The 13,531-nt window shown below is 32.7% G+C and overlaps 2 protein-coding genes across 2 annotated transcripts in view; one reads left to right on the top strand and one right to left on the bottom strand.

Moving 5' to 3' along the window:
* LOC125072300 (paired box protein Pax-6-like) overlaps positions 1-3,448 on the top strand; it is a 47,993-nt gene extending 44,545 nt beyond the window's left edge. Inside the window, exons 5-9 of the mRNA XM_047682875.1 lie at positions 1,271-1,447; positions 2,003-2,085; positions 2,379-2,629; positions 2,975-3,159; positions 3,245-3,448. Of these exons, the coding sequence (XP_047538831.1) occupies positions 1,271-1,447; positions 2,003-2,085; positions 2,379-2,629; positions 2,975-3,159; positions 3,245-3,333 (785 nt within the window). The 3' untranslated portion in view covers positions 3,334-3,448. The remainder of the gene's footprint in view (positions 1-1,270; positions 1,448-2,002; positions 2,086-2,378; positions 2,630-2,974; positions 3,160-3,244) is intronic.
* Positions 3,449-5,769: 2,321 nt separating this feature from the next.
* On the bottom strand, positions 5,770-13,265 carry LOC125072284 (zinc finger CCCH domain-containing protein 11A-like). The gene is made up of 7 exons (XM_047682845.1): positions 13,123-13,265; positions 12,816-12,897; positions 12,428-12,547; positions 12,173-12,310; positions 11,060-11,195; positions 10,684-10,878; positions 5,770-7,085 (listed from the first exon to the last, which is right to left on the bottom strand). The coding sequence occupies exons 2-7, from the start codon at positions 12,873-12,875 to the stop codon at positions 6,067-6,069; spliced, it is 1,668 nt and encodes a 555-aa protein (XP_047538801.1). The 5' UTR covers positions 12,876-12,897; positions 13,123-13,265; the 3' UTR covers positions 5,770-6,066.
* Between the last annotated feature and the right edge of the window lie 266 nt (positions 13,266-13,531).

The following is a 13,531-nucleotide window of genomic DNA, read 5'->3' as shown; positions in this document are numbered from 1 at the left end:
ATAGATTAAAATAATGTACACCTTAAAAAAGTCTTCAAAAATCTGCAATAGTATGAATCAATATCTTAGGAATAGCCCGAAATAACCATTTTTTATCCTTTACTTTACTTTTTTAATCCTTGTCCAATTAAGTACCTTGAATACATTGTGCATTTAATATAGATCAATATGTCCCTTTACAGCATGTTATTGAAATGAATATTTTCGAAGATTTAAAACGCAGGGACATATGGTCAATGATAAAGGCTGATCCCAATAATTATATCTTATATGTTATTTTTTTATACATTTACCCTATTTTTACTTTCGTGTAGTGTGCGACGGGAAGTATCTAAGTAGATACATAACATTGAGCATTGATATTAAATTAACGATATAATACAGCTTTAAAGCCTCAACGCGAAACCATTTGTATTGAAATGGAAAAAATAAACCCTGCTGAATAAGTATTAAGTAAATATTCAGGATCTAAAATCTTAGCAAAATTTCTTTAAATTTAAATGCGTATTGTTTTAAAGAGTATTCGTATAAATCACAGAACGGTCCTATGATTAAAATCTTAAGTCGAATAAATCCGGCGTTATCGAATTGTTTGGGAAATTAATTATTACTTGTTCACTTCGCGGCCGCCAAGTTTCTCGAGGGGGGACTGTTACAGATTCTTAGACACAAAGTAGATAACTGCGTCTACACGGTTAGATTGGATTATGGTTATTTTAAACAGTCATCAAATTAAATCCCCGTGTATTTTAAAATTAATAATATACAAGCTGAACTCGGGACTATACCAGCGACCAATTTATATAACGTTACTTATAGCACAACGCCGATTTGCCGTCTCGAGAGGTGAATTAAAAAAGTAGTATATGTCCTTTCCCGGGACTCATACCAAAATTCATCTAAATCGGTTCAACGGTTAAGGCGTGAAGAGTTAACACATAGACTTACTTTCGCATTAATTATATTAGTATGGATTTTAATAGGTAGTTTAGAGATAGATGTGTCTGATCTGAACATAATAACTTGGTAAATAAGTAAACCTTTGTTATATGTTCACCTAATTGTAAAGATTAGAATCAGAGTGCAATACGTTTTCCTATAATTGTAATAATATGATAATTTTGTTTAACGTCATTATATGTTTGCAAAATATTATCTGCCTTCGTTTGTATTAAACTTGCAGGAATATGATAACCTACCCAGACGGGCTTACACAATACCCTACCACATTATATATATAATACTAACAGAAAAAAATTTACTATCACAGGAGAAGATCAAATAGAAGGCTTAGAAGGCCTCCACTCAGATGAGACGGGCTCTGGTGACAATTCGAACGCGGGTTCCAGTGGAGCTGATGAAGACGCTGCCAGGCTGCGTCTGAAACGGAAGCTTCAGCGCAACCGCACTAGTTTCACCAACGAGCAGATAGATAGCCTTGAAAGAGGTCTGTAGAATAATCTCAACCTTAATTAATGTACCAAGTTTCAAGAAGGTTTGAGCATGTATACAAAGCTCCAGCAGGTTGCCTCATGATTTTCATCTCCAACATGAAATATAAACCCTCATTGGGGACGTGAGAGAGTTGGCCTGTATTTAAGTTCGCAACTTTCAATAAATTTTTTTATCGATTCGTCAATACCATGGTATAGTATCTTTTCTCCCTTTTGAGGAGAAGGTTTGGAGCTTATTTCACCACGGTGCTCCAATGTAACCCACATTGGATAAGTAGACATGTGGCAGAATCTCATTGAAATCATCTTCACCGCCAAGTACGAAATAAATTATAAACTCAAATTAAGCACATGAAAATGCAGTGGTGCTTCTCTCGAACCCGCAATGATCGGTTAAGATGCATGTGTTCTAACCACTGAGCAATCTTGGCTGTGTATGTTATAATATGTCGCCATGGTATATTGCAAAAACAAAAAAGTTTTACTGTACCCCCACATAGATAATTGTTGATTTAAGAAATTAATAAAAATTTTGATTATGATTACAGAATTTGAACGAACTCATTATCCAGATGTGTTCGCGAGAGAACGACTCGCGGCTAAGATAGGTCTACCGGAAGCCAGGATACAGGTAAGCTCAAACTGTTTGCTTGCCCTTTTAGTGTTTATTATATAATGTTTGCCGATTCTTAAATTTTTTTTATTTCGATTTTATATTGCATTGATATACATATGGCACTCAAGTTAATATCTGATTTCATACTCATTAAGCAAACTTAAATTTACAAAAAAATTGCGAATTAAAATTTAAAAATTGCACGTAAACATTTTGGACCAGAAAAGGCAATAAACAAAATATCAAAAAGCATGAACGTAAGCGTAACGCGTAGCGCGCGCTTCGCGTTAACCTGACCCGACCTTAAGGTGTGGTTCTCGAATCGACGCGCGAAGTGGCGTCGCGAGGAGAAGATTCGCAGCCAACGTCGCAGCCCCGACTGCTTCACGAGCGCGCAGCCCGCCCACGCGCCGCTAGCGCACCCGCACGCGCACGCGCACCCGCACGCGCACGCGCACGCCGCGCCCGCGCTCCCCGCGCCGCCCGCCCCGCACGCGCCGCACGCGCAGCACGCGCAGCACGCGCCGTACCAGTCGCCGCTCAACGTCGACACTTACAGGTAGCTTCAGCATTCCCATTCGATCCTTCTTGTTCTTTTCTATCCTTCCTTCCAATAGATTACTGTATTTTCGAACATTCTTTAAATATTATTTGTTTACTCCAAAGATTATTTTAGTCAATGAAACATTGTAATAAAAAGATTGAGAATTTCGTATCACATTCATATATTTCATAGTATTACTTGCCGTGGTCACGATCTGACTGAGCACCGTAACTTGTAACCACTTCAGAATATGCTACTCTTACAGAACGTTGTTTGTGTATTTAAAAAGATTTTGCGATAATGATAAAATAAGGAAAATTAAAAAAAAATGGATAATATTTAAAGTTTTAATATTTTCAGTCCCCTCACTCCCATGGGCTACAGCACAAGCGGTATGGTGGGTGACACACCTGTATGTGAGAGTGGCGAGTCTGATCTATGCAAAAGCGGTTTCCTGGGTTATCCTCGGTACGAGCTGCCATACCGGCAGCCTAACCCATACGTCAACCACAGCTACCATCATGAACCATCATCGCCTCCTCCAGGTACATTTTCTATTATGTACAGCCTTATGTCATGATATCTCTATAAAACGTTTTTACTAATATTGTTAATGTGGCTTTCTTTTAGAACTTGGCGGTCTACTTGGTGCGGGCGTATCTGTCCCATTAGCTGTACCGGGACAGGACTCTCAGCAGTACTGGTCGCGCCTCCAGTGACCCTGGTGGAGCTAGGCACCTAACATAATACCCAAGGCACATCAAACACACCTTAGACAAAATTGAAACCCAAAAACTTTATTTTACTGGTGGTACTGAGACAGTGGTATATGTTCCCATGTGTTTAATATTACAACAAAAGTAGTATCATAAATATTATTAATTAACTAATTAATACTTGACGTTAACTATCTAAATTATAAATTACATGAACTATTATTAAAGAAACGCAAAAGAAAATTTGGGATTGAATAAACATTATGAACAATTGAAAAATATATTTTATTTAAATAATTTCAAATTAAGCTAAACCTTAACCTAGAAGTCCATTTAAATACCTTAGCAATCTTGGTATTGTCAACAATGAAGCACAATTAATATCTCGCACAACCGACTTAAGTATTTTATGAATATTATTTATATTTTATTATACGGAATAGTATAAAGAATTAACATATCTACAAAATCCACAAACAGGAAAATGAGCACAAAATAAGGCTCAAATGTACTTGTAATTTTGTAAATTAGACTATTTCATTCAAGTAAAATATAAATGCAAGAGAGCCGAGTGGCAATCCAACACGCGCAAAAAAAATGTGTTAGCAAAATTAACATATTAAAAAAAAATGTTTGATCGTAAAGTTAAATGGAATTGTCTACAAGATTTTAAATTCCTTTTGATTACTTTGTTAGAAGTTTTGTATGGGAGTTAACTTTTAAGTCAAACATGATTATCTCTTTTTACTAGAATTATATTTTTGAATGAAATAATTTAATAGAAAGCATATGTATAAGTGTTACATTTATTTTATAATATTCTTTTTGTAGTCTTACATAAGTTAGATATAAGTCGATATGTATATTTGTTGTAAATCTTTAAATGCAAAATTAATATTACGATTATTCGAGTAGTGACCCTGACATGACTAAATCTATTGAAACATTAAATATTTGGCATTAAATAACATATTTTAACACTGGCAACATTTTAGTGTTGAATGAATAGAGATTAATGAACTTGGTTTAAGTTAAAAAAAAAAACAAAAACAGAATTGGTTTATGTATCAGCATATAATATATTTTTTCATAAATTCCTCCCAAATCCCAATAAATCTAAATGTAAATAATGTTCTTAGGTGTGACTGTTATTTGTGATGATTTCTTAGACGTAATATTCCATTTTTTCTACATACATGTAATTGCAAGTCCACTACACTTAAGAACAAATAAATTAAAGACGCTAAATTTCAATTATTTAGGGTATTCGTTTCGAATTTATTAATATTAGTTGTAAACTGTATAGGAATTATAAAATTGTGAATAACTGTGTGATGTCGATAATGCATTTTATTGGTTGGATTGTAATTATAACATGAAATACATTTTTGGATCAAATCATAATCATTATTTTATTTCAAACTACCTTTTTTATAATTTGTAAAACGAAGAGCAATTAGCTCCATTAATGACTGTAGATCTACCTAAACTCTAATAAAACTATATGAAGAGAAAAGCCAAATAAACAACATTTGACAGCAAATTGACGCGATATCATTGGTCGAGAGCTTGAATAATCTATGATAGTCACTTTGATTTGCGAAAAAAAAAAATCGTTTTGAACGTAGTCGAAACTGATATCGGAATTTTGGAAGAAAAATTAAAGTGTATATAAGTAATTAAGTGTAACAGTGTTATATTGTAAATAAAGATATATAAATCATAACGTCTTAGTAGTGCACTAAATAACTAAATTATTAGCGCATCGCATGTAAAACGTAAATAAAATGTTTGTTTATCTTTCTTCCTACTTCGATTTTAATAGGCTACATTCATGTCTTCATTTCGAGTTTATCCTGTCCTGAAATTAAATATTCTCCTATACTTCGGTTACTCTCCTTGGAAAGCCTGTATAACTGCTAGTCCTGGGCCTAAATGGGTCTCCGGACGTTTCGGCCTGTCACATCATGACTAGCACTATCTCCTACATTCTTGCCTAGTTTTTAAATTAGATTCCCGGGCTAAAAGTCAGTCAGAACTTTTAATTTGATCACTACAAAACTCAAGGCTTTATATTACACGTGGTATTCTGAGATAAAATCAAAGTAACTTTTATTAATTTTCAATATATATTTACCATTACAGTTGGCAGAACAATACTTTCAGATTACTTATGGCAGATGTGATCTGCCGTATAAATCAATACTAAAATATATAAATAAAATAAATAAATAATATTGATTGAATTCTTAAATATTAAATACGATTTTATATATAGTGTTCTAAAAAAAACAACTTTGGTATCAAAATTATTATAATTAAAGCTTTCAATATTTCACACCGAAGTGATTTGAAAATGTAATATAGCTTCTATCTGAACAGACATCATAAGATCACACAATAATAAAGTCATATATTAAAATTAATTTAATTCAATCTCTTCTGAAACACAATACAATATTCCTACCTAAAGGTATGGCTACACATTTTGGTCTTACTTAATAATTGAACGAATCACTTATTTTGAGCTTATATAATTGAAAATTCCTATTCAGAAACATTTAATTTAGTTAAAATTTCCTACATGCAAAAAAACTAAAGGTAAATTTAAATACACTAATATTTTTATTTATTTTGTACTTTGAATACCAACTAGCATTCTAACATTCGATATAATCAATTGGTTCGATTTTATTATCTATATAATTTAATTGACAATCTAAATAACAACTTTGATCATAATTTCTCATTCAAAAAAGCATCTATATCATTGAGCAAATCGTTATCTGTGCTGTCATTCCTCTTTAAATTTTTATGACAGCTCGCTACAACATCTGGCACATTTTTAACTAAATCTAAATCAAGATCTGATACAGTAATTTCATTATCTTCGTTTTCATCACATAAGTCCACAATATCTACGGGTTCGGCAATTCTAGTAGTTTCTACATCTATGACGTCATCATCAGTCATTATTGCCAAATCTGAGTTACCTACTTCTATACTTATAAATTGTACTTCCGTGTCCGAGTCATTGTTTTTACTAGCGGTATCGTATTCATCATCTCTACTCTCGCTAAACGATTTAGTCGCGCTCCTATTTCTAACTAACCTAGGTTTTGGTATTTGTTCAGCTATTTTAATCCTCTTAAACTCGTAACAATTATCGACAAGTTCATTTTGTATCTCGTACAAGTCACTGTGTTCCGATAATGTTCGCTTCCTATTGATTTCCTCGCTTCGTTTTGGTCCCGTTTTAGCTTGGCAGGTTTGTGCTGGCGCATTCTTGTCAAGTTTCTTATAAACAATGGAATTACTTCTGACAACTTTGATTATTTTATTTCCAGACGTTGTGATTGTTTCGTGGGTTGACAATTTTCTTTTCCTACTTAAATTAAGAGTAATGGGTGTTTGGTGTATAATTGTTTCTGAAACTTTTTTTCTCGCTCTGATTTCGTCTAACGATAGAACTTTAAAATCTAACGAGTTTCTCCTTTCTGTCGCTTGCTGTTTACCTGAAATCTCGTCGAGAGACAACTTGTCGTATTTAGTCGTCAGGTTAGTTCGGACAATTTTCCGCTCTTTTGGTGGCTCGGCTTGAGGGAGGGAATCGTAGCTGTAGAAGGCTGCAGCTTCAGCCTGTATTTTCTCCAAGAGGAGGAGTTCCTGGGACTTCGTGCGCGCAATTTTCTGCGCGTCGTCCGCCGACAGAGTTTTAGTAGGCGTCGAGGATGGGGCACTTTCGTTATCAGACTCTGCAAGAACACACCAAGTAATCGCTGAGTAAATTGATTTAAACGCGAATGATTTTCGTAATTAATTTTGATACGACCACGATTACTAGCGATGTGTCCTTGTAAGTCTAATCTGAAAGCGTCCCGAGGGTGGGCGGTCAAAAATAATTACAAAAATCATATTATGAAACGAAATTTATTTGCTCGTTGATAAATTAACACAATTTCATTAAAAACAAAGCCAAACTACATTCTTTTCCAATACCGGTTCCTATATCAGATAAAGAGTTTATTAGCTTAAATGAACCGCCTTAAACACACTCAGTTCTACTATTAAACATATCTTGAAATTCTTATACAACCGTAAGTCTAAGATTAACATAACAACAACCCCGTATGCAAACAAGAATCGGTACTAGCACAATCAATTCATTAACAATTCATTTTCTAATGAAAGATCTTTTATATAAAAACAAATCCAACTTTCCGTATAAACGATAAAAGATATCCCATTAAACTACTGTTGTAAACTTCAAGCGCTCGTCCGGCACAGTTCTCCATACAGCTAGGATACGGCACTCTTTTATATTTCAATGGATATAAACAAAATAAATATTATATTTATCAAAAGTGCATCTCAAAACTACATTCTACATCAATTCAATGCATGACTCAAGTCCTTTGACTTTATAAACGAATTCCAAGATCTTAATTCTCATCTGCGTTAAATGAATTAAAACATTCAAACACTATACTTTAAAATTATATTAAGTATCAACTAAAATAACACTTGTTAATAAAAAAAATATTATGCAGTAATAAAACTAAATGTTATAATCTATTGATTAAAGAGTGAAATAAAAATTGTAAACTTTATGGGGAATTATCAAAATAATCTTTTCATGATGCTCTATATAATTCATTGTCTATACATTTCATTTCCACAGATTATAATCGAAGTTGAATGCCTTCGATATTTTTGTTATATAACTATATAATATGTTTTTTTACTTCACTCTTTAATATAAAATATAACGAAAATAATAATGTTTCTTTAAAACTAAGTGGGATAAATAATTTTTCAAATAATTCAAGAATTAACCTTATATAAAACCTGTAATATACATAAACACTTAAAAGGTACGAGCGAAACCAATAATTAAAAAAAAAAATAGTTGCCAATATTTAAAGCAACCATATTTTGTACTAACAATTTTACTGAACGTAATATTTCATGAGTGAATTTAAAAACTTGTTTCTTTATAAATATTTATATAAATTAAGGTAGAAAAAAATCACGCTTATCTAAATCTATCCCCCACCAGTATTTTTTTTTTCATTAAATATGGATAAATTCATTCCATACATAAATAATAATGACTAGGCGTACCATGGACCCTAAACAAATACATTTCATCAACCTGTCCCGTCTTATTGCAGTTCTTTAGTATAGGAACTTTGCTATCAGTGCGAAATTATTATAAGAATCATCAGAAGTTAGTCGCCACACATACCAAAGTACTATCATATTGGTAATTGGAAGCATTATCAGATAATTCCATGAACCGCTAAGCTATCAGTTTTTCGATTATTTATTTTATTATATAACTTTCCTAAATTGTTATTACAATCTTAAGCGCGATAATTTTACATAATCGTTTATGCAGAAAGGCTCATTGCGGTTTCATTTATAACAAACGTCACATTTATTACAATTAGCCGTTCTACATAATCTGTGACACGTCTAAACATTTTTTTTTTTTAATTTTATCGTAACTATCTATTCACGGTGCGAAATGTAATACGAGGGAGACCCACAGTGTGTATATACTAGAGCCCCTCTAAAAAATCCTATACTAACATACAAACAATTTAAAGGCATAAAGCTTTTTTTTCTTTTTTTTTTTTCTTCACTTACAATAATGAGTTATAGTAATCGTGTATATATATTTTTATTTGTATTTTCACATATTATTTAAACCTATTTATATGTACTTTACTATTAAAGACAAGGATTATATCAACATCTATTAAAAAAGGTTTGGTTTCACATAGACATTCCCGTCCATCAAGACTCGAAAGTCTTGAACACCAAATTGTTATATAATTTTATTAATATCGTAAATCTACAAAACAAAAAAGCCACAGACATCAATGAAGTATAATTAGCTAAGATATGAAAGAGAAGTACACTATAATTTATTGCACATACAAAAATACCGACTTCACATTTCACATTTTGAGTCGGGAGAGAGCTAGAATATATGACTCTACGACTCATGACACAGAAAGTTGTTAACGAATTCAACTTTACCCTTAAAATGTCACTAAGTATAAATGAAACAAAAGGCCGCCTCCTCCGGCAACACAAATATTGCAATAAATATTTTCGATTCAGTCAACACTAGCTAGCTTAAAAACTCCATATAAACCAACTGAATCCTGCACTAGCTCTATAAATACTATTTAATTGACTAACCAATAATATAAGAGAAAATAACTAATTACCTTCAATAATAATAATAATCAGGCTCTTAGTGGCAGACTGGGTAATTCAATAAATCTACATACTCGGAAAGTAAATTCTCATTAAATGTCTAGTATTATTATTCCAGTCTGCATTCAAACGAAAAAGATAAATAGTACATTCTTAGTGAGTAAAATAAATAATATTTCTAATACAATGTTCACACTTGTGGTTTTTAAGCGTAAATTGCTTGTGACTGAATTTCCTTCTAACAAAAATATCACAAGTATGAACAGTGCTGAAAATAGCTACTCGTTACAATAGTGTTTCTGTTAATTGCATTGGCACACGCTACTATTACTGAATTCTGTTCATATTTCATGTCATCTCATCCGCGGATCATTTTAAAGACACATCATGACAGAATCTATATATTAGTGCCAAATTCAGCATTTTCTAAAGCACAGTGTTAGTTTAAAAGTGAGCGTTCATTAATTTAACAATAGTTACATCTTAATACTACATGCGCTCACTGTGGGGTTGGAGTTCTCAAAAAACATTACATAGTTTAATTCCATTAATATGATTAGTGGATATTTTGTCTATACATCACTCCTTCATGTTTTATTGTTTGAATGAAAACTCTAGACCCCACAATTTATGTTCGATCTCAACTTCACTGAATGTTAAATCCATGTGTCACAATAATGTCTGTTAACTCACTTCAATGGTTTTCAATATAGTCCGCAGTGAACAGAGACCATAAGCCCAGTCAGACGACTCGAGAATTAAATATAGACGCTTCTTATTCTTTCACTTTTAATCATACAATTTCCATCCAAAATATAAGTATCTTCGTATTTGTATTGAAAATAATATATATCATTTAGCTGTATATCCATATATATTCGTATTTTCGACTCTCCAACGCCACTGACGTCAATCTTACCCTTCATACATTATTCATTGTATTATGATTAAAATTAACTCACAATAAATTTCACAACATTTTGTATTATAAATTTATCAAACAACCTAAGATGATATAATGCAAGGGGTACATACAAGGTCAGAATCGTCAACGATCGGAGAAGCGTCCCTCGAATCGTCCGCGCGGGGCTTAGTACATGTAGTTTCAGTAGAGTCGCATACCTTCCTCGAAGTTGACGACAAGGGGGTCGACGGGCAGCGGCGCGTATGGACTGGGCTGCGGCTCGTGTGCGTGCGCGTGTGAGTGCGCGTGCGCATGCGCGTGTGCGTGGGCGTGCGCGTGCGCCGCCACTACGCGGCGCGGCAGCAGATCACTCGTGCCCGGCAGTACACCTAGGATTGCGGAATCCAGCACCACTGCAAAGTTTATACACGTGAATGAGCAACAAATCTTGTGTAGTTATGCCAGTAATAAATCATTTCAGTATATATTCATTAACTTATGAAACGATACACATAAAATAATCAGTGAATCATTATATAACATTAGTGCAATTGAGAATGTATATAGTATAAAAACAGTAAAGTTAATAGATACCTTGTTGTCTCTGCTGTGGCCAAAGTAGGGGCACGGGTGCAGGAGCGGGAGCGGGCACTGCGGCGACAGCGGCTACACTTGCACTCATAGGTCCACTTTCCACTAAGGAATCTGGCACATTGCTAGTCGCTTGAGCCTGAAATGTATTATAAAAAAATGACATATTATTTGAAATAAACCTTTAGAATTTTAGTCAAAGTCAAAAATCTTTATTCAATATAGAATTGTTTACACTTGCTTATTGATTGTCAAAAATCTACCACCGGTTCGGAATTTAGCACCTCGGACCTGAGAAGAACCGGCTAAAGAAACTCAGCGGGATATATATATATATATATATAATTTAATATCTGCTAATGCTACTTAAATAAAAGAAAGAATATTTCTAACTACCTTTCTGTACCTGTTGCTGTTGGAAACGATGTTAACTTAAAGGCATAACATACATTATATGATTTCTTGAAATATTATTAAATTACTTCATATGAAATAAAATGTTATAAAAAGCTTGAAATTTTTATAAAAAGCTTTAGAATATACTTGGTTGTACTAATATAAAATCATAAGCTAATTAGAAAATGTTTTGTATTAAAAAGCCTGTTTATTGAGAAATGTTATTAGCTACATATAAATTACATTACAACCCTCAAACATGGAGCAGTAACAATAAGACACACTTAATTGTTTCCTTTCTATTCTATCTAGGTTAAATACAGTTATCTTATTAATAAGTTGTATTTTGTTATATATTTTAAGTATATGAAAAGGGTATAAATCATATAAATACTGGTGCAATAATAGGGCCTATATATTTTTTTTATATATAACATAAAAAATGAAGTAACATCCTGCCAATGGCCATGTGGAGCGCTAAGGACTTCTCCCCTTTTGAGGAGAATGTGGAGCTAATTCCACCATGCTGCCCCAAATCAGGTTGGTAGATATACATGTAGCTTGCTTGCTGATATATAAAAATGATACTTTGTGATCATATCATATACCAAGTACAACTGTATAACTATTAAACATGGCATTTCCAATGTACAAGCAACTAATAATATATTGTCACTTAACTTTACTGTCCTTATTGTAAGAATAAACAAGTTTACATACATTGATCATAGGCGCTGGTTGGCTTGGTGCTATACCATCAGTACGAGCATCGGGATTCTTATGCATGAAAGGGCAGTGCTTCTTGCGGCAGCCTCCAGGCTGATTTTCCCAGTAACAAGGGATCTGCTTACGGTTTTTCTAGAAAAATACAACAACCATAGTAATATTTTAGGTTAGTAAATATGAGAGAATAAATTAATATTTATTACATTCAATGAAATTGGATGTACTGAATTATATTTGTAATTTACTTACCCTAAGTTCCATATGGCGTAATTTACAGCCTTTATCAAGACATTTGCCTTGTTGCCAAGCAGTGCACATTGTTTCACAGCCTAGAGCTGACGGCTCATGACGGAATACGCAATTATCTCCCTATAACAAAAACCAAATATATTATTGTATCCTGTATGGGTATAATTTTAAAAGTAAAGTTAAATAATTACAAATTCGAATAATCCTAGGAGATGTATTAAATTGTTTCGGTTTAAGAGCTTAAATTGCACAGTTCGATTGTTACACAATTGAAGAACCTTCGAAACATAAACAAAATAATATACAAATGTTATGTAAAATACAGTTGATTTGATTTTTTATTTATATTGTTAAAACATATACTTAAATTAAACCAAAATGAGAATACCTTAGTGCACGTGGAATAATAATAGAAATAGCAATCGTTAAATTTTCTCGGCGACTCCATCGTTTGATCGGTAACCCGGGTTCTGCAAAAATTTTTTGTACACTTAGATTTACAATCACAACACTTTTCACTGCGGCTGCGAAGTATCAAATAATTGTTCTATACAACCATTCAACAATAATTGGAATATCAATAGATGTGAGGGACAAAACTAAATTTTCATTTTGACAATACGTGAAGCATGTCGCGGTTATAAATTCTTAATATAATTATGTTAATTCTAATTTTTATAACACTTATTACTCACCGTATAATTGGTAAACAAAAACTAATTAAAACAACACGAAATATCTACACAACACCCCTATCTAACATAAAATAATAAGAATGTCACTATTAGAAAGAAAATGTAGTAGATATGGCGGACATGTGGCGGAAGGCGAACTTTCATTTCATTTCACTCAACTCTCAAGAATCAAGTTGTTAAAACGTTGTCTATAACAAGGTAAACCATAGAGAACTTTATTATGAATACCTTTTCTAATATATTATTATATTCTTATTAAACAAGGAAACACATATTTTTAATTTATAAAATATATATACTCTAATTTCATATATTGATACAAAAAAATATATTTGGCAAATTATAAATTTTGAACAAACAAAACGCTTATAATATTTTATTTATAGTTGATCATTGATGTCAGTTTTAC

Source organism: Vanessa atalanta, chromosome 21, assembly GCF_905147765.1.
Source record: "Vanessa atalanta chromosome 21, ilVanAtal1.2, whole genome shotgun sequence".
Taxonomy (NCBI): Eukaryota; Metazoa; Arthropoda; class Insecta; order Lepidoptera; family Nymphalidae; genus Vanessa; species Vanessa atalanta.
This window is presented reverse-complemented; position numbering and strand designations above follow the sequence as displayed.

Bases quoted from the DNA above. Each gene is read 5' to 3' on its own strand.
- LOC125072284 (XM_047682845.1), bottom strand. From the start codon at position 12,875: ATGGAGTCGCCGAGAAAATTTAACGATTGCTATTTCTATTATTATTCC. The intron at 12,548-12,815 runs GTATTCTCATTT...TTTTTGTTATAG, and splicing joins ATTATTCCACGTGCACTAAG to GGAGATAATTGCGTATTCCG. The intron at 10,879-11,059 runs GTATCTATTAAC...TAAACTTTGCAG, and splicing joins GCCACAGCAGAGACAACAAG to TGGTGCTGGATTCCGCAATC.